General features: G+C 49.6%; 2 protein-coding genes and 1 long non-coding RNA gene across 4 annotated transcripts in view; 2 read left to right on the top strand and 1 right to left on the bottom strand.

Moving 5' to 3' along the window:
• Positions 1–214: 214 nt before the first annotated feature.
• On the top strand, positions 215–10816 carry nolc1 (nucleolar and coiled-body phosphoprotein 1). 2 transcript variants are annotated; one of them, XM_064316815.1, is made up of 15 exons: positions 215–344; positions 562–681; positions 1514–1569; positions 1653–1810; positions 2516–2631; positions 3306–3408; positions 3700–3818; positions 3969–4122; positions 4806–4931; positions 5046–5126; positions 5435–5548; positions 5918–7126; positions 7666–7814; positions 9153–9236; positions 9607–10816. In XM_064316815.1, exons 2-15 carry the CDS (start codon positions 571–573, stop codon positions 9763–9765), a joined length of 2739 nt encoding a protein of 912 aa, XP_064172885.1. In that variant the 5' UTR covers positions 215–344; positions 562–570; the 3' UTR covers positions 9766–10816. The 2 variants fall into 2 exon arrangements, with proteins under 2 accessions (XP_064172885.1, XP_064172884.1); XM_064316814.1 differs by having other exon boundaries at positions 3303–3408.
• Positions 10817–11035: 219 nt separating this feature from the next.
• LOC135244495 (uncharacterized) lies at positions 11036–12818 on the top strand. The gene is made up of 2 exons (XR_010326984.1): positions 11036–11705; positions 11798–12818. It is a non-coding gene; the product is annotated as an uncharacterized LOC135244495 (long non-coding RNA).
• The window catches only part of micu1 (mitochondrial calcium uptake 1), a 34114-nt gene continuing 23509 nt past the window's right edge, over positions 12442–23046 (bottom strand). Inside the window, exons 6-12 of the mRNA XM_064316818.1 lie at positions 20339–20453; positions 19432–19514; positions 18739–18939; positions 18243–18380; positions 17326–17434; positions 13844–13933; positions 12442–13203 (exon numbers count right to left, since the gene is read on the bottom strand). Of these exons, the coding sequence (XP_064172888.1) occupies positions 13040–13203; positions 13844–13933; positions 17326–17434; positions 18243–18380; positions 18739–18939; positions 19432–19514; positions 20339–20453 (900 nt within the window). The 3' untranslated portion in view covers positions 12442–13039. The remainder of the gene's footprint in view (positions 13204–13843; positions 13934–17325; positions 17435–18242; positions 18381–18738; positions 18940–19431; positions 19515–20338; positions 20454–23046) is intronic.

Raw genomic sequence — 23046 nt, 5'->3', positions numbered from 1 at the left:
TTAATGATCTCAGATGCTTTAATGGCGCATACCGCCACCTACTGTAGTAGGACTAACAACATTAAACCCCACTGTAATAGCAGTCTGGATGAACCAAATGAACTGTGAACCACATCGTTGCTACGGAAAAATACGCATTTTGGCATGCATTAAAACTGAGCTTGACAAACATATGCCCACCCTCTGTGATCGACGATACACATTTGGAATACTATATATGTTATGTTGTTATCAACGTCCCCAATTTCAAGCAACGATTTGATAGACAATTTTGAGCTGGCCAAACTCAAGAGAACGGCTAATGATTATGTTTGGCTATCACACGCTAATGTATATTCCTAAAGGTAAATCTTTTGTTTTGGTTAGCTTTTTAATGCATCAATTCATCAATTCTAACTACACGAACAAACGTATTTCTGTTTCGCACAAAAATACAGAATACACATTTCATACAAATGTTTGTACGTTACGTAATTATTCAAAATGACGTTTTTATTGTGCGCCGACTCTTCGGTGGCCATGTGATAGCTTCTTCAATTCCTCCCTTCTACACGTTCGAAGGGAGCGAAGATGGCGGAGCAAAGCACGGTTCCTAGCGACCTGTACAAGCATGTCTACTCATTTCTTCTAGAGAACAATTTCACCAAGGCTGCGGGGCTCTTCTCAAAGAAGGCTAAAGTGGTAAGCAAAGGATGATATAATATGGATTGCCTAATGCGCGGTTATGAGTAATTTGAAAAGTGGTTGTGTTTACCGGCGCAAAAGTTAAGAGGAACGTGACTGTCTTACACGGTCAAGAACACGTGTGCGACATGTCCAAATAAATTACAGACGAGATCCACGTTTTTCCTGACTTATCGACCACCTGTTAGTTTGAATGAAACGAAATTTATTTCAGGAAGAACGCATTGACCATTTTTAAACCTGCAATTTGAAATATTACAAGCTGGTAAAATATTTTAATTGCGTAGCCGGCTGTTGTTTAGTCGGGCAGCTAGTTAGGTAGTTATTATACTAAAAACACTAAGGACGCAGTTGTCTTGTAGTTATGGAGAATGAACAAAAGCAAATGTGTTTTGCGGAAATAAAGCAGAAAGTATTTATTCAACACATTCTTGTGAAATTTAATGGTGAACTTCGGAAATGCTTCAAGTTGGCTTGGTAACCTGATGTGTCTGACTTTATGGCCACGAACAAGTGTGCCACCTGAGCCCCGAATCCATTGCTGTACCGCCTGTTTACATATCTAAATCATAGCAAATAGTTCAGACCCCAGATGTCAATGCTTGAAGATATTTAAATTTATTTGCACAATGGAGAATGGATGCTAATTTAAGGTTTTAAAATGTTTGGAAATCATATCTGTCCCCCCCCCCCCCCACACACTTTTTTCCTGGTAGTTTGTGATGCAGTGACTCTAGTGAAAAACGTTGGTCTGAGCCACACTGTTAGTTCTTTATATTTTTTAACTAAGGATGACAGCACTCACCATGTTATCCTTTTCATCCATCAGACAGCCCTGGACCAGAATGAGCAGAGTCTTACTGAAATCTTCAACTTCTGGGTGAAGTAAGTGAAGCGGCCACGATTGGGTTTTCCATTATTCAGACATGAATGACAGGTGGCTATCAGTAATTCCTCTTCCCCCAAAGGTCCCCGGAAGCTAAGAAACGCAAGGCCCAGGCCGGTGCCACTTCAGCGGTCGATGGGCCCTCTGCTAAAAAAGCAAAGAAGGCTGCAGAGAGTTCCAGCAGCGAGGACTCCAGCAGTGAAGAGGAGACCCCTCCCCCTGCCAAGACTGCCCCAGCAGGTACGGTCACAGCCCGCAGGGCGGGGGACTCGCTGCTACCCCCTTACATCATTTAGGAGGATGGGGCGGATCTTCAGACTGCAGCTGGAATCCGCTCATTTGGCGAGGGGAAAAAACCATTGTACACCCTCCATAGTCCTCAGAAGCATTTTATTTGACTTCTTTACAGTATTATTAGTTGTTAATTGGTTTTGGTTTATAAAGGTGTTTCCTGCTGTTTGAGTACCTCTTGGGAAAAGGTATAACTGAACATAAAGCTGTTTATCTTTCTTGATATAACATTCATGTAAGAAGATGAAAATAAAAGCCCTTTGAGGATTATTTTGCAGTCTCTCCAACTTTTCCTCAACAACTGTCATGTGAATTAGCACAAAGAAGAAAAGACATACTCTTTTGTTCAGGTTGAGCGTAAAACAACTGAGATGGAATTTTTAAATTTTCGTAAATTAGCTTTGCCATTCACAGGTGGATGCAGATGGCTTATTTCAAGTGAATGCTGTACGGTAGTTAGAAAAAATGTGTTATTTGATCCAGTGCTTTAAGGAATGTGGCAGCTTCAGTGTGTGTAGCACCCCAGAGTCACGCCATCAGCCATGAACCCTGCACAGGCCCTGTTTCTTCAAAGGCCTGTCCAGGCATGCTTTAGGAGAGTAGGAGGATGATGGACATCAGCGGTGATGGTTGTCCGTCTGTCTGCCCTTTCAGGGCCCAAGGCTCCAGCCGTAGCTAAGAAGGTCGGTGTAGTAGCAGTGGAAGTCACGTCCAGCAGCAGCGATGAAGACGAATCTGAGGATGAGGAGGAAACCAAGGCCCCAGTGAAGGTGAGAGGGATGGAATGATAATAAAACAGTGTTATGGCATGTTAATCATTTAATCGGTTATTATTTAAGCTATGATTTCAGTAAAAATAATTAATCTCTGCTTGAATGTTTATTTGACTGAAAGGTAGGGTACTGTTTTGGGTTTCTATTTAAAGCTCATTTTTTAATTCATGGCAGTGTGGTTTTATGTTTTCAGCAGTTGTATTTTAAATAAACTGTTTCTGACATTATGGCCTCTGTTTATGGGTTACAGAATACTGCTGCCCAAGTTAAGGTGGACGTAGGCCTATTCATGCATTAGTGCTAAACCAGTAGTAAGCGGTTCCATTGGATTACATTGTTAGTGTTCTAGTTTGTTAGCAGGAATGTGTGGATAGATCAGTGTGTCTTTACCTTAATTACCTGATATGTAACTGAACCCTGGTCACTGGGGATAAGGAGAAATGGTGGATTGAGACTAGAGAAGGTGGAGAGATTCCCTCTGGGCTATCTTTTCTGGGGTCAATGCCGTTTCTCAACATTGAGAAGTTTTTTTGTTGTACTGATTTCCTGTTGTACTGTTTTGTAGTTTGCCATAAAGGTGCTTGGCTTTTTCTGTTGGCTGTTATAATACGTTTGATGTGATTCGGTGACGTGAGTCCGTGTTTCCTGACCTCTCGCTCGTCTCTCAGAAGCCCCCTGCGCAGCCCCCCGTTGTGGCCAGGAAGAAAGACGAGAGCTCCAGTAGTGAAGAGTCGGACTCTGAGGAGGAGGCGGCCGCCAAATCCCCCGCTGCAGGTTTGTGGACTGAACTCCCTGCACCCTCAACAACCCCCCCAGGCTCCCTATTCTGGTCTGCTGTCCCTCATCTGCTTTCTTAACAAGAGGCAGTGATCCGCCATCTGGTGTTGCTTCATTATCTGAAGTGGCTGTGTAATATGGGGTTAAAGTAATGGGGTCGTATGATTTGTCAGCAGTCATACGGCATGACCAGCCTACATCCCTTTTGCATGGTCAGTTTTTTGTCAAATGTCATGGCAACGTTGCATTGACTGGCGGATTGCCTGACCGCCTGCCCTGGCTCTGCAGGTGTGAAGGCTGCTCCTAAAGCCCCCCCGAAAGCCAGCGCCCCCCAGAAAAAGCAGGAGAGCAGCAGCAGTGACAGCGACAGTTCCAGTGACTCAGAGGAGGAGGAGGAGCCAGCCAAGGTGATGTAACCCTCCCGACCACACCCATTTACCCTGTGGCAGTCGCGGCTAGTTGACGGTCACTGGAAGACGTGGCCCAGGTGAGATTTGTGTGTGTGTGTTGGCGCCTCGTCGCTAATGTGGTACGGACTCATTCTTCTCCCCTTACAGAAGCCGGTTAAAGCCCCTGCCCCAGCAAAGACTCCTGCAGCCTCTACCAAGACACCTCCGGCCAAAAAAGCAGCAGCAGCAGAATCCAGCAGTGATGAAGACTCATCCTCTGAGGAAGAAGAGGAAGCCCCTCCCAGCAAGAAACCCAAACCAGGTCATTCTTTGCCTTTCTGAGGCACATGACGTCTCCCCTACCCCGAGAATCTTTTTTACAGCATGAGTTATTGCCTGGATGGCAGTTTCTATGGGAAACCGGGAGCTGGAAGTAATTACTATGATAATACCGGTGGCTGGAACAGTAAATTGTTGAATGGCCATTTTTTGGTGTTTGGTGGAGGTTCTTCTCATCAGATCGGCTCATCAGCCACGACATTTAAGGGCGGTCTGCGGAAGATTTGCGGCACTTACAGAAATGCACGCAGCCCATTGGTGCTTTCAGGATCCTATTATCAGAGCTCTAGGCGCCTGATGCGCTGAGAGATGCGCTTCATTGAGCTGATTTACAGTTGAAAACAAATTTCTGTGGTAATTGTATCAGACATGGCAGTGTTTATGGGTGGTGCTGGATGGTTCCTGGATTGTTAAAGTAATACCATCTGCTCTCGGATTTGAGTGCATCTTGCATTAACACTCCGCTTATCTTGTAGTGCAGTGTGCAGCATTAAATTTACAGGAAGTATTGGACATTTCATTACGAAATACTACCTTGGATAAACATTCGGTTAAACTTGATTTGGTTCAAAGAGCTGTAGATCGGAAATGACTGTGTTGTGGATTTAGCAGGCTGGGGCGTGTGTTTGTGTGCTCATTCTGACTGCTGATTGGCTGGTGTTTCAGGTCCTTACAGCGCAGTTCCACCACCGGCAGCGCAGACCACTCCCACACCAGCAGGTGGGAGCAAATCAGAGACCAGTGACTCTTCAGACAGCAGTGATGATGAGGAGGAGGCAAAGAAAGTAGCAGGTAAAGGTTATGCCAGACAAAGGTTTTAGCTTTGTTAGCATGTTATCATTTAGCATGAGTCTGTGGCTTTTTTTGATAATATATTTAATGTATTTCGCCCCCGTCTCTCCACAGCTCCAGTCAAAGCCGCCACGGCAAAGCCAGCAGCCCCCAAACCCGCAGGCAAGCAGGCCGAGTCCAGTTCTGACAGCTCAGGTATGGACCCAAAATGCTATCTGAAACGTCCTGTGATGTGTGTCCAGGCTTCTCCAGGTCTCCTGGTCCACGGCCATATGATCTCCGCACCCGGTTTAAGTGGTGGAGGAAAACCCCCCAGTGATGTGTGTTTAGGGTTATGATGCAGCACAGTGGTGTGGGTGGCCCCCCCTTCACTGAAAAGCACGTGCAGCTCTTTGAAGAAGGCTGTGGGTGTGAAGTACATCCACATCTCTTTGCTTGCATGAAGGCTCATTCTGTTTTAAACCGTGTAAATATCATTGCAACTGAGGGTCTTTCTCTGACAGACTCCAGCTCGGAGGAAGAGGAGGAGCCAGCGCCGAAGGCCACCGCAGTCGTGAAGAAGACCCCCCCTGCCAAGGCTGCGCCCACCAAGAAGGAGGACTCTTCCTCTAGTTCAGGTGAGAATACACAAACTGGAACTGTGCATTTTTTACACTGTGTCTTTTATGTGTAAAACAGTTCATCTGTTTTCATAATTTTTTTGGCCAAGAATTTGAAAATAAGAAACCTAAGTACAGTACCTTGGTCAACAGTGTTGTCCTTTCTGTTTGAGAGTAACCCTTCTATCGACAAGCTTACACAAAGGGTATGTATGTAAAAATATGATTGTGTTGGAATAAAAACAGTTCATGTTTGGGCTCAGTCAGGTATTTTCTTAATGCCCTGGTTTGTAAGCATTAACTGCTGTTGCAGTCCTGTGATTGGTCCTCTCGTGTGTAGATTGTGTGGCTGGTTCCCTCTGCTCACCTGTGTGTTTGTCCCCATAGAGTCTGAGAGCTCTGAGGATGAGGCCCCTGCTAAATCCACCCCTGCAGCCGTCCCCAAACCCGCTGCCTCCAAGCCTCCGCCCGCCAAGGCTCCGTCCAGCAGCTCGGACTCTTCCTCTGAGGAAGAGGAGGAGCCGCCCAAGAAGAAGTCCGCCCCGGCCAAACCTGTGGTCGCCGCAGCCAAGGCCGCGGCCAAGCCGCCGGCGGCCGCTGATAGCAGCTCTGACTCGGACAGCGACAGCTCCGACTCGGATGACGACGGTGACACCGCGAAGAAGGCCACACCTGCGGCCAAGAGCGCCCCCACGCCCCCCGCCAAGACCGCGCCGGCCGCTGAGTCCAGCAGCAGCGGCTCGGACAGCTCCAGCGAGGAGGAGGAGGATGCTGGGAAGGCAGCTAAAACAACCCCAAAACAGACTACAGCCAAGGCGACCACACCGGCTAAAACCACGCCCGCTAAATCCACGCCCGCTAAAGCCACACCCGCTAAAGCCACACCCGCTAAAGCCACACCCGCTAAGACACAGGAGAGCAGCTCAGACTCTTCTGACAGCTCAGACTCTGAGACAGAGGCAAAGAAAACACCCGCCAAGCCTGCAGTCGCCACCAGTAAATCCACGCCCGCTAAGACCACACCCGCTAAAGCCACGCCCGCTAAGACCACGCCCGCTAAAGCCACACCCGCTAAGAAACAGGAGAGCAGCTCAGACTCATCTGACAGCTCAGACTCTGAGACAGAGGCAAAGAAAACACCCGCCAAGCCTGCAGTCGCCACTAGTAAATCCACGCCCGCTAAAGCCACGCCCGCTAAGATCACACCGGCTAAAGCCACGCCCGCTAAGACGCAGGAGAGCAGCTCAGACTCTTCCGACAGCTCAGACTCCGAGGCGGAGGCAGAAACACCTGCCAAGCCCGCAAAGACCAACGGTAAGGCAGCCACGCCCAAAACGCCTGCCCCAGCCACCACGCCCGCGAAGAAGGATGCAGCATCGTCATCCTCTAGTGACAGCAGCTCTGAGGAAGAGGAGGAAGCCCCAAAGGCAGTGAAGACGTCGACCCCCGCGGCCACTCCTGCTGCTGCGAAGGCCCCCCCGACCTCTGCCGCCAAGGCCAAGCAGGACAGCGGATCCTCCGACAGCTCTTCATCTGAGGAAGAGGAGGAAGCAGCACCTGAGCCTCCCAAGGCAGCTGCCACACCCATGGTCAACGGTAGGAGTTCAGGTCACTGAAAGTGTGGTGGGAGCACTAACAATACTATTTAAAGATGTGCATTTTTTAATAGGATTTTAAAAAATTGTGCCACAAGCACAGAATGAAACTAGTTCTCTCTGTGATAAAGACACTCGTCTAAGATGAGTTGTTGTGGAACACTTTCTTGTGGAATTGTCGGTCATGTAAGTTGGGAATCACTGATGAGCATGCGCTCCCTGATAGTGTCCTCAGTGAGTGGGCTTCTTATTCGGTCTCTAATCCAAATAGTGTGCCCTTCAGTAAGGTAGTAGTTTGAGGATTCCCGCCCTCCAACACCCAGTAAATGTGGTCTTCATAGGATTAACTGCCTTGATGTACTCTGTAAATTCTGAAACGTTTCGAGTGCCCGGGGGAAATTTAGATGAAAAGACGCATTTGCAGAAACATGGAAATATTTTCATCCAATCAGACGCCTGTTCCCAAGTGATTTATTTATAATGTATGAATGCAGTTTTTTGTAGTCACGTTCATCTTCTTCCTTTGTTTTTGGACAACAGGCACAAATGGCAAGAGGAAACGAGACGCGGCGTCTTCGTCCGAAAGTGAAGACGAGGAGGAGGAAGAGGCGGAGAAGAAAAAGAAAACTCCGAAAGGGAAGAAAGCGGCGGCGGCCACGCCGCACTCCTTCCCCAAGGCCAAAGAGAAGGTAGTGCATTCTGGGACACGCTGATGTGCTGCTTGTACTGTGGGCAGTGAAGGCCGCATTCTGGTCGCTGATTGGCCGGAATGCGTCCTGTTCCAGTGCCTCTGCAGGCGCTGGTTTTTCTTTTCACTACAACGTCAGTTACAGCCAACAGCCAGTTCAGACCCAGGAAAGCAGAGATGAGCTAATTGTGTAATTAACATTTTTAATTGATAAATTAAGTGATCAGTGACTTAAAAGCCAGCAGACCCTGTGGCTGTCCAGCACCAGGGCTGGGGAACCTTGGTTTAATGCATTCTCATTATAACAAATGAGTTCAGGGCTTTAGGGTGTTCAGAAATGAAGCTCTAACTAATGGCTACCATTTGTGTATCACTCATTATGCATGTTTTGATATGTTTTTGTTTGATCATTAACAGTGCACTGTTACTATTAATATACTGTTAACAGAATCAATTAAAAATGGAGGCATATTGATCAGTGAAGGATTACACGTTAGCCTTGGGCTGTGTGTTTCCATTAATGTGCTCTAGAAAAGCGGGGCACATACCTATGGGTCGGGAGCTGTCTGTTGGGTCAGTAAATGATTACGAGTGACCCCTGATGTACACCAAACACGTCGTTCCCGCTGCACTCTCGCTGGAAGACGTGTGTTTTCAATGGAGAGAGAGGCGACCCACATAATTCCTACTGCTAGGTGGCCCCAATGAACCAAACCGCTTATGATAATTGTCCTTGCTGCTCTTGCTTGTTTAGGCGTGGCTAGCTAAGTATCATTGTTTAGGACGCAGTTGGTGCAAGCCCTGGGTTCAGGCCCAAAAGTAAACCAGAAACTCCGGTCACAGGTATCTGTTTGGTACGTGTGGTCATTGTGTACGGATCTACTATTAATTTTTCCCAACATTAAGTGGTAGGTTTAGGCTCTGGTTTGAATCAAAACATTTTTGGTATTCATTTCACTAATTGTGTGTGTTTTTACAAAAAAATGACTAAATTTAAGAAAACAAGTAAAAACTAGTTTAAAAATGCGTTGTTTCTTGATAATGTGTTTTTAAGCAAGTTCATATTCCAGATTAATTGTAGTTAATGAAAATGACGTCAGTTTGGGTCGGGGGAGAGCATGGGGTTGATGTCTTTTGAGTCCTGGCTGAAAAAGTTTGTGCGCCCCTGCTATAGAAGGCCGGGTGGCCAGAATAATGATCTGAGAGACTTGGTTGTGGTGTCCCGAGCCTGCCCGTAGTGAATGTTGTTCATTGGGGGAAGAGGTTGAGGAGGCACTGAGTTGTGGAGGCGCTGTTGTGTGAAGAGGTCGAGTAAATATTGGGTCTCCGCCCCCTGCAGGCCGTCAACGCCCCCTTCCGCAGAATAAGGGACGAGGAGGTGGAGGTGGACCCCCGCCTGGCAGACAACTCCTTCGACGCCAAGGTGAGTTGGGGCACGTGGGGGGTGGGGGGCGCTCCTAGTCCCGCATAGTAATGAGGCCTGTGCGTTTCCCTGCGGCTCGCTCCGCCCCCCCCTCCCCCCCCAGCCCTGGGCTGTTGATTAAAAGCAGTCCCTTCTGTTTGTTCAGCACATTTCCGAGCTTTCCGTACTTGTTCAACTTTCTGTAATGAATTAGGAAAAGGGCAGAGATTTACTGCTCCAGCGTTCCTTCCCCGCTGCTGAGTAAGTGCTGTAATTATGTGTAAAAAAGGCGTGGGTGTGCGGAACATCGCTTTAGCCTGTGGGGGTTAGTCGGTGTAATTTGTAACTGGTTGGTTCTCCCCCTTCTCTCCTCCTCCTCCTCCCGCTGAAGTTGGGAGCCAACGGGGACTGGGGCCAGAAGGCCAACGACGTGCTGCGCTTCACCAAGGGGAAGTCCTTCCGCCACGAGAAGACCAAGAAGAAGAGGGGCAGCTACAGGGGCGGGGCCATCTCCACCGGCGTCAACTCCATCAAGTTCGACAGCGACTGAAAGCCCTGCCCATCATTGTGATGTCACCATGCCAGAGCCCCACCGCCTCAACATCACATACCTCTCTACCGTAGACTCCAGAGGAGCTCTCTGAACCCCCCACCCTGAACCCCCCTCCCCACCCAACACGACTGCTTTGAAACACCCTGAAGCAATGTGACACTGAGCCAGAGCTGACACTTCATTGTAGTTCAGATGATTAGTCAGTGGCTTTTTCTGTGAAACGGACCTGAGATGCAAGTGAAGCAGGAAGGACTGTAGGGCACATTTCCACCTTACTGCAGCTTCCTGAAAACTCTTATCTGGCTGCGCTTGCAGCCTGCAGCCAGCAGGTGGCGCCTGAGGAGAAGGTTTCTTTTCAAAGCTCTCAAATTAATTAATGTGTAGTTAACAAAAAAAAGCCTGTTCAGTTGTCTTTCTTCGTGAGCCCGTAAGTTGCTTTAAAGTTTCAAAAATAACTGTCCCCTCTTCAAGGATGGTTTTTGTGGTTAGCCTTTCACGTCTCGTCAACGACAGTGCTTATGTGTACCGTGCCGAAGGTGGATTTTTAATTTTTATTCTTCTTTGTTTATTTAAGGAGTAAGAGAAAAGGGTGTGGGCCTGTGTAGAACGATTTGTTAGCAGCTTCGTTAGCAGCCTCTTGTGGCTCATTCCCTTTGCATTGTCCTCCTCCTAAACGCAGTTTTACATGTTTGTGCATTTTAAGCTCATTTGGGTGTGGAGCACATTAATTTCTCTCGAATCAGAAGCCATATTAACTGTAAATCACTGCTGTTGTATCAGCGATGAATGGATTCTCTGCGCTGGTCTTCTGTTGGCCCGAGCGTCTCGTCTCACTGTGTCTGTCCTTAGCCTGCAGGGGTCTCTTGGTGCCACCAGGGGGCTCCAGTCCAGTGTTGCGTTTCTGCTTCAACCTCCTTTTTTAATTATGTTGAAAATTATTTTCCTTGTAGTTCAGAATGTTTCTTTTTTTGTTGTAGTTTCTGCCCCCCTTCCACCTTTTCTGATAATATTCTTATTGCTGAGATTAAAGAAAGACTTGACACCTGAACTGTTTGTGTGCTCGGGGGTGTGCGTGCGTGTGTGCGTGTGTGTGTGTAAGCGCTGTTGTAGGTGAGTGTACGGGTGTCCCTGTTTGACTCCACTGCATGGGGACTGGCGCAGAGCAGGTGTGTGTGAGTGTGCGCGTTTGGCTCCGCTGCATGGCGGCCGGTGGAGAGCAGGTGTGTGGCCGTGCTGTGCGCTCACGCACATGATTGGGCGGCCAGGATTGCTGACTTCGGCTCAAAATGTCTGATTTCCCTGTCCCAGGCGGCGAGACTCTGCACACAGGTGTGCACAGGGGACAGGTAGGCCCCTCAAACGGGAGCGTGTGCCTTGTACGCAGGCGTGACGGGAGAGAGCTTAAACACAGCGCCTGTGTGAAGGTGCGCATGCTCACGCACACACACGCACGCACGCACACACACGGCCCTTATCTGAAGGCAGTTCTGGCTGGAGGCTCCGAGCTGAATTAGAGGTTGCGCATAACGGAATATATATGAGACCAATCTTGATGACCCAGTGCAGCGTCAGCACCTCACTGAGGCCGTACGCTGGACTGCGAAGCTCAATAAGTGACTGGAGCTCCTCCAGCTTGTGATTGTAATGGGTTTGAATCAGTCGGGGGGGCCGGGGGGGCTTGAACCGGCACCCTCCCCCCGTGTACCTACAATTAGCATTTTCACATCTGTGACGGTACCGTCCGGTACGTTCAGGTTTCATTCGGGCACCTTTTTGCCCGATTCTGGTGTTAAATGCCCTTGTTGGGAATTGTAGTTCTATCGAGGGTGGACCCTGAAAAGCCCTGCTGCTGGGCTGTGTGATAAATGCTAATGAACCTGCAACGCGCGCGCATGTGTGTGCATGAGTGTACGGGAAAGGTGTGTGTGTGTGCACGAGTGTACGGGAAGTGTGTGTGTGTGTGCATGAGTGTACGGGAAAGGTGTGTGTGTGTGCATGAGTGTACGGAAAATGGTGTGTGTGTGTCCAGGTTTTGAGAGAGGAATGTGTGTGTGAGTATGACAGACCTTCACTCTGTGAGAAAACTGTCCAGTTATGTCCTGTTTTGTGTGTGTGCGAAAGAACTGTTTCACTGTGTGTACAGGAATGAGGGATGCATATGCACAAGAGAACTGTGTGTGTGTGTGTGTGTGTGTGTGTGTGTGTGTGCGCTCATTTAGTGTGCAGAGATGGAGGCGGAAGACCATCCTGTCCATTTCAATTAGAAAGAACTGCTGACTACTGCTGCCCCCACTCTCTTTACCCCCTCTGACACACACACACACACACACACAAATTATCCCCTCTCCACTCACACCCTCACCTCTTAACACTCACTGTTTGTGTTCTTGCAGTGCACCTTATAGCCATACACTCACACACGTCTGCTCTCTCTCAAACTTGCGCTCTTAGGCAAATATATGCAAGTGAGATCAGCCAATCTAATCCTGCTGTAATCTGTTGGCACTTCAAAACCAACTAATCGGCAATGAGACTTCCTGGAATAAATACAAATGAATAAGAAGTGCAATCCTCAAACACGTCTTGAGCTGAAAAACGACTAACACGGTTCCAAAAAGTACAGAAAAAGAAACGGGACATCGCAGCCAGTAAAAATAAAAAAATGCAAAAATATTTTTTTAGGAAAAAAACATTTTAATAGAGCCTTTTTACAGTCTTAGAAACGCATTCACTTACAGCGGTACACTTTACTGTATAATATATTAACAACGTAAAGCATTCTGGGTAAATATCAGTGTACACAGAGAACGATCCCAAAGCAGCCTGAAGAAGCCGTACGAAGTGTACTCTCCCCGCCAAACCGCAGGACTGGCCCCCCCACCGGAGAGAGCGGGATATTAGCTAGACCTGCCAGGCTACCTCAGAGTACGCTGCTATCGTTACACTGTCCCATAAACCATAGTGTCTTCAGCGCAGAGGGGCCCCCAGAAAGCTCGGAGAAGCAGCCTCCGCCACACCAGCGCTCTCCAGCTGCAGCTGAAATCGTTATCCGCAGCGCCACGCCCGCACGATCAATTGTTCTTACCAGAATTACCATTTTAACGAGTTCAATTGGATAATGATGCGTCTTGCTTTTTAACCTGGGGGGTAGGGAGGAAGTGTGTGGAGGAGGTCACCTTTAGAAGCTGGCTGACTGAAGTCTCCGACTCCGCCCCTCCCACCCTGCGCTCTCCCGCCTGCCCCGCCTCGCCTCACCCCGCCCCGCCCCGCCCTAATGCTGCTTGGGCAAAGCGAAGTCCCAGGCAGTGTCCTGGGCGCACTTCCACATGGCACGCACCAGCCGGGTGAAGCCCATGTCCTTGGGTTTCTCCAGCCCCCTCATCAAACGCTGCTTCATAATGGCGATGAACTCTTTATTGCTCAGCTCCCCGTTACCTGAGAGAGAGAGAGAGCAGATGAGCACACGCCACACAGACACACAGGCACACACACACACAGGCACGCACGCGCACACACACACACACACACACACACACAGGCAAGACAGATAGGTACACAGGCAAAAAAGTGTGAACAGAGCCCATCTGTAGTTTCATCACCCATGACAACCAAACAGGAAAAGGGGGTCAACCACAACCTGCTTTCAAAGATGACTAACAGGAAATACTGAGATACATGCTCACAACCGTACACAAACATGCGGTTGTTAGGTCATTTCGCACAGTCCTCTAGTCTGCTTTTTTCGGAGGTTACTCCCAAGACTGACTGCTTGCAGATTACGGGCTCCTGTGTACACACACCCAGGAACAGTAAAAATGCAGCCTTTTGATTCTGGCGGGTCATATCATTACGGGTGGTGATTGCAGCAAACAATTAGGAGGTGCCAGCTTTTGCTCTTCTTTGAGGCGGTTTAAAACTTTTGTGTATTTAATAGAATTCATCGAAGTAGATAACGCATGACACACAAGACCTTTATTTGCAATCACACGCACAAACACACGCGCACACACACCTTTTAAAATGAGTTTACAGTATAAAACTCAGAAGCACTGTTTAAATGCAGAAGGGAACTCACCATCACAGTCGAAGAGCGCAAACACCACGTCACACACATGGTCCGACAGCTCGACCTTCGCCACCGTGCGAGCCACCTGCTTCATGGTCGCTGCAACACGGAAGGAGAGCGGAGAGGGAAGAGGAGAGGGAAGGGGATACAACCAGGGAAGGAGAGGGAAAGTGGTAGAAGCAGGGAAGGAGGGGGGGGGTGTGTAAAATGTCAGCAGTAGTAAGGCTCCTTACTTAGTGAGTAGCCTTGTCAACATCTTCCACACTTGCAGTAAACACATGAACACATCAATACCATAAGATCTTGTTGGCTAAAGAAACAAACATTGCACATCACTGAGATCAAGAGAAGCCCCAAACCATGTCAGGGGGAGATCTTGACTTTTTTTGTGTGTGTGTGGGGGGGGGGGGGTGCAAGGCTTTTGGGCCAAAGCAGAACAAATATGGTAGAAAAGAAGAGTGATGAGGTGCCTTGTCCACCTCGATAAGAAGCATTAATTCAGCATTGATTTTTGGGGAGTGTGTGGAGGGAGAGACGGAAAGAAGCTAATCGATTCTCACAATCAAATCTCTTTCCCCCCGTTCCTTTTGGACTTTTCTGATATTTGTGCAGAAACTGAAACGTCAGACCTGGTTTGGTTAACCTGAGGCAAACTGGGAGCCTCTTAGTGAGCTACACCCGAGTCTGAGACTCATAAGCGTTTCCACAGCAACCTGACCTGCATACACACTCGCTCTCATACCCAGTCAAACACACACACACACAGATATGCACACTCACCAACAGCCACTGTTAAAATACAGTTCATATCACTACCCAGAGTAAAGTTCACACCAGAGAAAAAAAATAAAAATAGCCCTTCCCTCCGGCGATGTTTACCCGCTCTGCACACGACGAGCACCAATAGGCTCAAGCGTTCTGCTGCGCCTTCCCCATAACAGAGGCAGGGGCAGAAGCTTTGGTTTATTAATTACCCCCCTCAGAAAGAACAGAAAAACACCGGGCCCTGCCGTTTACGCAGCCCCCTGCGTCCCGCCCATTTAGGGGAACTGAAGCGGGCCGGGCCGGCGTTGGCGGTAAGGGTTCCGCTCTAAAGGCGCGGCGGGGTCGGCCGCGCGCGAGGGGTCCCGTGAACGGAAACTCGACCGGCCGCGTCTCGCGTGAGCGGTTCAGCGCGTCGACAGGAAGCCGCGCTCGTCCACCTCGTCTGAAAACAGACATGCTCAGTGACGCCTATTAGGCACTGAATTTCAGACAGAGAGAGACAGACAGAGAGAGAGAGAGAGAGACAGAGAGACAGAGAGAGAGAGAGAGAGCACGAGTGTGAGTTAGTGAGGGAGTGGCACACTCACTAGAGACCGACAAATCAAGAAGAAATATAGATATGATGGAACTTGATTATTGCATTTCCGTTGAAATGCTCTATAGGCCGTTTGTTTTACCGCTACAGCTGTCATTGCTATAATTGTTGTGAACTCATTGGGTAAAATGTAGTGTTTCATGCCAATGCGGAATGCTGAAATAATTGACAGGCAGAGAGTGCGAGTGAAAGAGAGAGACAAAGAGAAAGAAAGAGAGAGAGTGAGAAAAAGAAGGAAATCCTCTTGATTATCAGCTCTGGGAGCAACACACCAATGTGATCCTGACAGTAATGAGCCTGGGAGCTCATCCCCAGCGCTAAGAGAGACGGAGGAAGCAGCCATGATCTGGAGATTACCCCGCTGCAGAGACACATCCCATCCCTGTTAGAGCAGAAAGACTGGGGCCCAGCACAGCACAGCACAGCACAGCCCAGCGCAGCACAGCCAGTGCGGCAGCTAAAAGCTGCTGGACGCGCACTGAAAGGATCCATCAGCACCATCTCTTCCACTTTGATTCTGTTCCGATTCTCAGTACATACCAATAGGAGAAGACGCCACAAACCGCTCCAGCTGGTTTTGGACAGCAGGCAGTTTTGGACAGAGGGCAGTTTTGGATAGAGAGCAGTTTTTTGGCAGAGGGCAGTTTTGGGTACAGGGTAGTTTTGGGCAGAGGGCAGTTTCAGGCTCTTTGATAGAGCTGGGCGGAAAGCAGGCGGACAGAGAGACTGCGCAGACAGCAGGCGGACAGAGAGACTTGCGCAGACAGACAGAGTGTCCAGATGTGAGCGGTAATGCAATCAGAAGCACAGCGGGATTGCAGCAGATTAAATTACACTCAGCCACAATCACAGATAAGAACGCTGCGCTGCTGCCTGCGTGTTCCCGCAGCACAAAGCCAGCTTCTTCATTATGTTATCACCATTATCAGCTGGCTCGCATACAATTACAGCATCGTATTATCGACAATGCGGTGAAAACTATGGAGTCTTAAAAACGTTGTGTAAGCGATGGGGAGCCGCACAAGATAATGATGTCTCAGAAGCAATTAAATGAATAAAAAAATTATAATAATAATAATTATTATTATTATTACACAGTAAAAAAAATCATTTAACTCTGACAGAGTATGTTAGTGGAACAGACTATTATTATTATTATCATTATTGTTATTACTATTATTATTACTACACAGTAAAAATGAATTCAGCTCTTGCAGAGTATGTTAATGGAACAGATTATTATTATTATTATTATTATTATCTGTGGTTTTTGACTGGGATCTCAGGTTTGATGTCTGCAGGAAATCAGTCTTTCAGTGACATGTATCAGTCAGCAGGGGGCAGTGTAGCCCTGACATGCTCCTTTCCGGTGAATGAGTGCAAAACGGGGCCAGGAGGGCTGTGAGGAGCTGCAGGATGTGCAGCTCCGGCAGGCTGCCCATTAAACAGGCTGTCAGCAGAGAGGAGGAGGGGGGGAGGGAGGAGAGGAGGTGCGGGAATGGAATGAGGGATGAAGAGAAGGATGGAAAAACAGCACTGCGAGGCTGCTGGGCGGCTCACTGGGGTAAGGCACTGTGCTCATTCTAATACACGGCCTGGCCGTGTGCCGACTGGCCTGCAGCCCCGCAGGGTGACACATTCAGTGGTCATAGCCCAGGGTTAGGGGAGGGCTCGGTCGGCAGGGATCCACTCTCTGGCGCCCCCCTGCTGGTCAATCGGCTGCCCGTTATGCCACGCGTGACTCTGATTCATCTCTCTGCACTGGCTAGGGAGCTACAGCATGATAAGTAGTGGCTCTGGGCACCATGTACCTCTGCACTCTCCGGAGTCAGTAGAAGAGGGTCCTCTAACAAGCGCATATATATAAGACTGGGGGGGGATGAAATGTGAAGGAGAGCATCAGAATGGAGAAAGAAATGGAGTGTCAGACAGAAGGTCAGTAAGAGGTATAGAAATGGAGGGAGAGAATTACAGAAGAAGTGAGAGGGAGAGAGATAAAGTGAGCAGCGGAGAGGAGTCCAGAGAGGGGGAGAGAGAGCCCTTCTTCACCTGCTTCATCAGCAGCACTGCCTGCTGAGAGAGAGAGGGAGAGAGAGGTAGGGAGGGAGGAAGAACGAGTGGTGCTTGATACCTTTGTCGATGGAGGCCCCTGCCATGTGGTAGAAACTCAGGGCTGTGTCCACATCGTTCACGTTCTTCAGGAAAGTGAAAAAGTTCTCCACCTCCTCGAAGTTGATGCCCTGCAAAAAGGAGGAGTTGCTTCGATCAGGTGCTGTTCAATGAAGAGCAAAGGGTGAAGACAGAAAGAGAGGGGGAGGAGTGGAGGAGGCCAGCCGATATAATTTGGTGCTTTAATTTGAACACTACATGTAGACTGGAGACCCCCCATTACTTAAGTCCATACTATGTCCCTCAGCCCCAATAAGATGGCTGTTCATACAGCGTTATCTTCCCCAAATGCTGCTAATTTAATGCTGAGTCACATACGAGCAGCTACTTCCTCGTCTGCCTGTTACCCAGAAGCCTCAGCGTGCAGGCCCCGGGGAGGCCCTGCCAGGCGGCACGCAGCAGACAGACAGCACGCCGTACACCCGCACACTGCGCAGTGTTCTGCTCGTTTCCCAGAAGCCTCAGCGTGCAGGCCCCGGGGAGGCCCTGCCAGGCGGCACGCAGCAGACAGACAGCACGCCGTACCGCCCACACTGCGCAGTGTTCTGCACGCACAGCCATGTGGACAGACTGTCACAGACGGAGAACGAGGGAGCGAGAGGAGAGAGGGAGGGAGGCAGACGAGGGCTCTTGCTGCCCTGACGGAGCTCTGAGATGATTTCGGCCCATCAGACAGGTTTTCCCTCCGTGTCCTCAGAACTTCACGCACACACAAACACGCAGACGCCGGGAGAAGCACCAAGACAAACACAACAGCTGCTGAGGTGGCAGGTGCAGGTTTATGGAGAAAGTGCAGGGCACAGCTGTATAAATTAGTCTGTGTGTGCTCATTTGTACACCTGTCTGTGTGTGTGTGTGTGTGTGTCTGCAGGGACGCACTTGGCCATCCTTAAACATCTTCTTCAGTCCTTTCTGCATGACTTTGAGTTTTCGGGACTGAACTCCGCTGTAGGCCAGCAGCATGCCTCCAAACTGCCTCTCTGTGATCCGCCCGTCCACCGGATCGTTCCGCTCAAACTGGGGACAGAGAGAAAGGGAACAATACACTGTGAACAGGGCGCTTCAGCTGTGTGTGTGAGTGTGTGTGTGTGTGTGTGAGTGTGTGTGTGTTTGTGTGTGTGCGTGTGTATGAGAATATGTGTGTGTGTGAGTATGTGTGTGTGTGCTTGAGAGGATATGTGTGTGTATGTGTTATAGTATGTGTATGTGTATCTATCTGTGTGTGTGTGTGTGTATGTGTGAGTGTGTATCTGTGTTTGAGTCTCTGTGTATGTGAGTGTGTGTGTGTGTGTGTGTGAGTGTGTGCGTATGTGGATGAGTGGGTATGTGTGTGTGTGTATCTGTGTGTGTGTGGTGGGTTCAGACAGTCGGGCACCTCCAGTTTGAGCACGTCGTGCTGCAGCTTCCTCTGAAACTCCAGGAAGCTCTTGATGGTCAGCTTTCCCCGCAGGTCGGCGCCGAAGAAGTAGGTGGTGAGGGCGGAGCTGCAGCCGCCCGTCCTCAGCGTGTTTCCCGTCGTGGAGCGGTCGCGGTGGCGCATGCCCATGCTGGTCTGCGAGCGGATTATACTCTGGACCTGCAGGTGGCGCCAGAGAGCGTGCGTGTAATGGGGCCGGACATAAAGCATCATACCCGATTCCTTTCCCCTCAGTAAAGCATTTCTGAACAGTGTAGGAATCAACAGCAGGCACGTAGTGCTGCGGATTTACTACACGCCTCCTTCCCCATTTATTCAAATGCCTCCAGCATTAGCAATTTGGGCTAATCACACCCAATAATTCATCCCATTAAGTGCTACTAAGAGAACGGATAGAGCAAAAAATTCAGCCACTTCTATTTAAGGGTCAGCGCTCGAAATTGAACAGTAGCACAGTGGACCCGCCTCTCTCTCTGTACTAAAATAACACTACAAATTCTCACCCACCGCAGAGCCGTCACTGTACCAATTAACCATATCAGTCACAAACGCCCACCAGATCCACTCTGACCCGTCTGCCTTGTACTGGCCCGGTTCTCCCCGACGGCGTCTGCGTCGAACCCACAGCCCCCGGGGGTGTCGGTCACTAACCTGCTCAAACTCCTCCATGTCCACTTCTCCGTCTCCGTTCAGGTCGAACATCTTGAAGGCGATCTCGAAGTTCCTCTGGGGAGCTGCGCAAACAACAGCGCCGATAAGAGAGCAGGCGACCAAGAGCACCGCGCGGCAAGACCTGACCGCCATCAGACCCCCAGCAACCTGCGGAGTCTCATATAAACCCACGGAGACCAGCTCAGCCGTTACAATGTGAGGAGATTTCCTGTAACACACCACCCAGCTCGGCCTTCTCAATACTAATCCCCCCTAAAACAGGGGAGGGGGGGGGGGTGTACCTAATGGGCCGCAGCCAACCGTGAAGGGCTCCGCCCAGCAGCCTGCCAGCGAATTAAAACTGCAAAGAGCACCCCAAAGACTCGGGCCGAGAGTAAATAAAATATTTACTGCGTCAAACGATCTGCAAGGGAGGAATAAAACCCAGCGGCGTGCCACAGGAGATGGAGCCCCCGGGTGCGGCTGGACTGGGCCGGACCGAGCCAAACCAGGCGGGACCGGGTCAGACTGTGTGAGATCAGAGCGCTGAAGTTCTCTGATGGCGTGCAGCTCAGTCTTCTGAAACGCCCAAACAGGGAATATCGCAACACGGGGCTGCCCTGCGGCTCGTTCTGTCGACACCATTACAGTGCGTGAATGTGTCTGACAGTCTGGTATGTACTTCCATTCATTCACCAATTACAGCACTGACTGCAGTGTCTGTAACATAGGTATGTGCCATAGGCCTGATTCTGTTGTTTCTTTTTTCTTATTTTCTATTGGACCATGAGCAAGTATATGTCAGATCTCTAATGAAGGTCAAACTGACCTGTAAACTAATGTGAACAATCCCACATGACTGCAAATACACACAAACACACACACACTCACAGACACACACACTCACTGGAAAGCACGGTGGTCAGGAAGATGTAGTCAGAGAAGGAGATGAGTCCACACTCGCCCAGCCTGTAGAAGATGCTGCCTTCGTCTGCAAACTTCTCCCGTTCCTGTGCGATTTTCTGTCACCACCGGCCAGCCAGTACAGAAAAAAAGGGTGAGTGAGATACAGACAGAGACATTGAGAGACAGATCGAGAGATAGAGAGAAAGAGAGATAGAAAGAGAGAGAGAGAGAGAGAGAGAGAGAGAGAGAGAAAAAGAGAGAGTGAGAGTGAGACTTTGTGAGGAGTTTAGATCTCCCAGAGCACAGCTCCAGGCCCAGGTTGTGGAAGGCCTGGACCCCCCGCCTGCCCCTGAGTGGTGCTCTCATTAAAAAAACTCCTCTAAGCAAACACAGCATACAGCACACAGGCACATTCACAGGCAGGCAGGCATGTTCATGCACAGGCCAAACAGGCAAGAGGAACACACCACAATCTACTTACAAACATCGTAGGAAAACACGGTGTCTGCACAATCACACACACACACACACACACACGCATACATAGTGTCCCTACACAAACACACAGTGTCTACACAAACACACATACACACAGTGTCTCTACACAAATATACATGCACTCACGCAGACACACATTGTTTCTGTAAATAAATACAAAACCCAAACCATAATTAGTGTCATTACACTCAAATGTTTTCCTACATACAGGTAACCAAGTATAAAAAATAACAAATACACACAAACACTTTTCAAATATTGTTGCCCCACAGATGAAAACCATGTTTAGTCACAGATACGCACAGAACTCACAGTGTTACAGTCTATGCACACACACAGCATGCCCACCCCAATGGGGTTACCTCTGTCTGCAGTGTGTCCAATCAGAGAGGAGGAGAAGGAAAGAGAAGGGGTTGAAACACAATACAGTATGCGTTAGACTGCTGGTGCAGTGCGCACACACACACACACACACGCACACACACACACACACACACACACAGCGATCGTACTGCACCACACTGCCCTGATGCAGGACCATCAGTAAGCATTTGTCCTGGTTTATGTGTCATTGAGATAAATATAGAAAATGAGAGTCCCCTTTAATATTCATTATTGATGACTGCCTCCACGGTCTCTAGTGTTCTGACTGGGCACAGAGAAACAGATTTATTTTTGGAAGAGAAGTGTAGCTCGAGAAAAATAACAGTCTTGGGGGGGGTGTAGAAACAGCCGCTGGGTAATGTATGGGGGGTGGTGTTAGGGGCAGTTGTACAGCCACCTGGTAATGTGTGTGAGCGTGTGCGTGCGTGTGTGTGTGTGTGTGGGGGGGGAGCACCAGTTGATAAAGAAGGGTGGTGTACTAGTCAGCTGGTAATACACAGGTGAATGTTAGTGGGTGTAAAAACTGCTGGCAAGTGCTGGCAGTGGGGGGGGTGGGGGCTTACAGTCTAAAAAGCTTTGGACATAATTTGGCAGCAACATCACATAAACCCAAGGGCACCTAAACACCGCTGCCTGACGCGTGCCTCCGTTTCTCTTCTGTACACAACCTCTATTGAGTTCTGTGGAAACCCTTTTAAGGAATAAGGATGTGAGCTGGGACACAAACGGACATAAAACGGTTTACGAAGGACTGGGAAAGGAGCTTACGCTGGGTAAAGGCCGAACCGCTGGAGCGTATTCGAAGGCTAATTGACTCGCGCGCGCACGCAGACGCGCGCAGGCCGCTCTGTTCTGCCCCGCTGGGCTCACACCGCCGCCAGCAGCACGTAGCGCTCGGCACAGCTGGGCCGGTCGCCATGACTTCATCAGCCGGAGGCCGCGCGCCGCGCTAACTGCTCCCCCCGGTCACGGGAGTCTGGGCCCGTGGCTGTCCCCAGAGAGCCAGGAGAGTCCTTCAGCACGTTACCGGCACACGTCCCTCACTCCATCTCCCTCACACAGTCTCTGCTTCTCTCACACGTACACTCCCTGTCACACACATCGCAGGCACTCTGTCTCTGACTCTCTCTGTCTGTCTCACAGACACACACACACACACACACACACACACACACACACACACACACACACACACACACACACAGACACACACACACACACAGACACACACACACACACAGACACACAAGCAGACACACAAGCAGACACACAAGCAGACACACACGCACACACACGCACAGACACACAAGCACACACACACACACACACAAGACACACACAGACACACAAGCACACACACACACACACACACACACACACACACACACACAGCACCAGTTTCTATGGCTTCCCATCCCTCAGGCGGTGATTCTGGTCTGGGACGCTGAAGCTGTGGAACAGCGGGGATCTCACTCAGAACTATTCAGCTGCAGAACGGGCCTTCATTAGGAACAGGAAGTGCCGCATGCCGCAGACCTGCTCCTCCCCAAAATACCCAGCTGCACTGCATCTCAGTCCCTCAAACCTCTTTCCGGTCCACTGCTGTTAACGGCAACTCTCGGTTTCCCCTAGCCTAGCGCATCCGGTTATTAATAGTTCACACGCATATATCAGCGGTGACCCTGCAACAATTTATAAAGTCTTCTGGAAGGATTTGGTGAGACTCGGTAAACGGGAGCGTGGGTAGGGTGTGTCGCAGGCGGCAGGCGGCCGCGGGAAAGGCACGGCGCGGGTCTGGCGCCGCTCCCCGAGCGCGATCCTCGCCGG

This window comes from Anguilla rostrata, chromosome 18 (genome assembly GCF_018555375.3).
Source record: "Anguilla rostrata isolate EN2019 chromosome 18, ASM1855537v3, whole genome shotgun sequence".
NCBI lineage: Eukaryota > Metazoa > Chordata > Actinopteri > Anguilliformes > Anguillidae > Anguilla > Anguilla rostrata.
Note: the sequence above shows the minus strand (reverse complement) of the source record. Positions and strands in the feature narration are given on the sequence as shown.

Coding starts and splice junctions, on each gene's coding strand:
- nolc1 (XM_064316814.1), top strand. CDS start 571: ATGGCGGAGCAAAGCACGGTTCCTAGCGACCTGTACAAGCATGTCTAC. Junction 4,932..5,045: donor GGAGGCAAAGAAAGTAGCAG/GTAAAGGTTATG, acceptor GTCTCTCCACAG/CTCCAGTCAAAGCCGCCACG. Junction 5,549..5,917: donor GGACTCTTCCTCTAGTTCAG/GTGAGAATACAC, acceptor TTGTCCCCATAG/AGTCTGAGAGCTCTGAGGAT.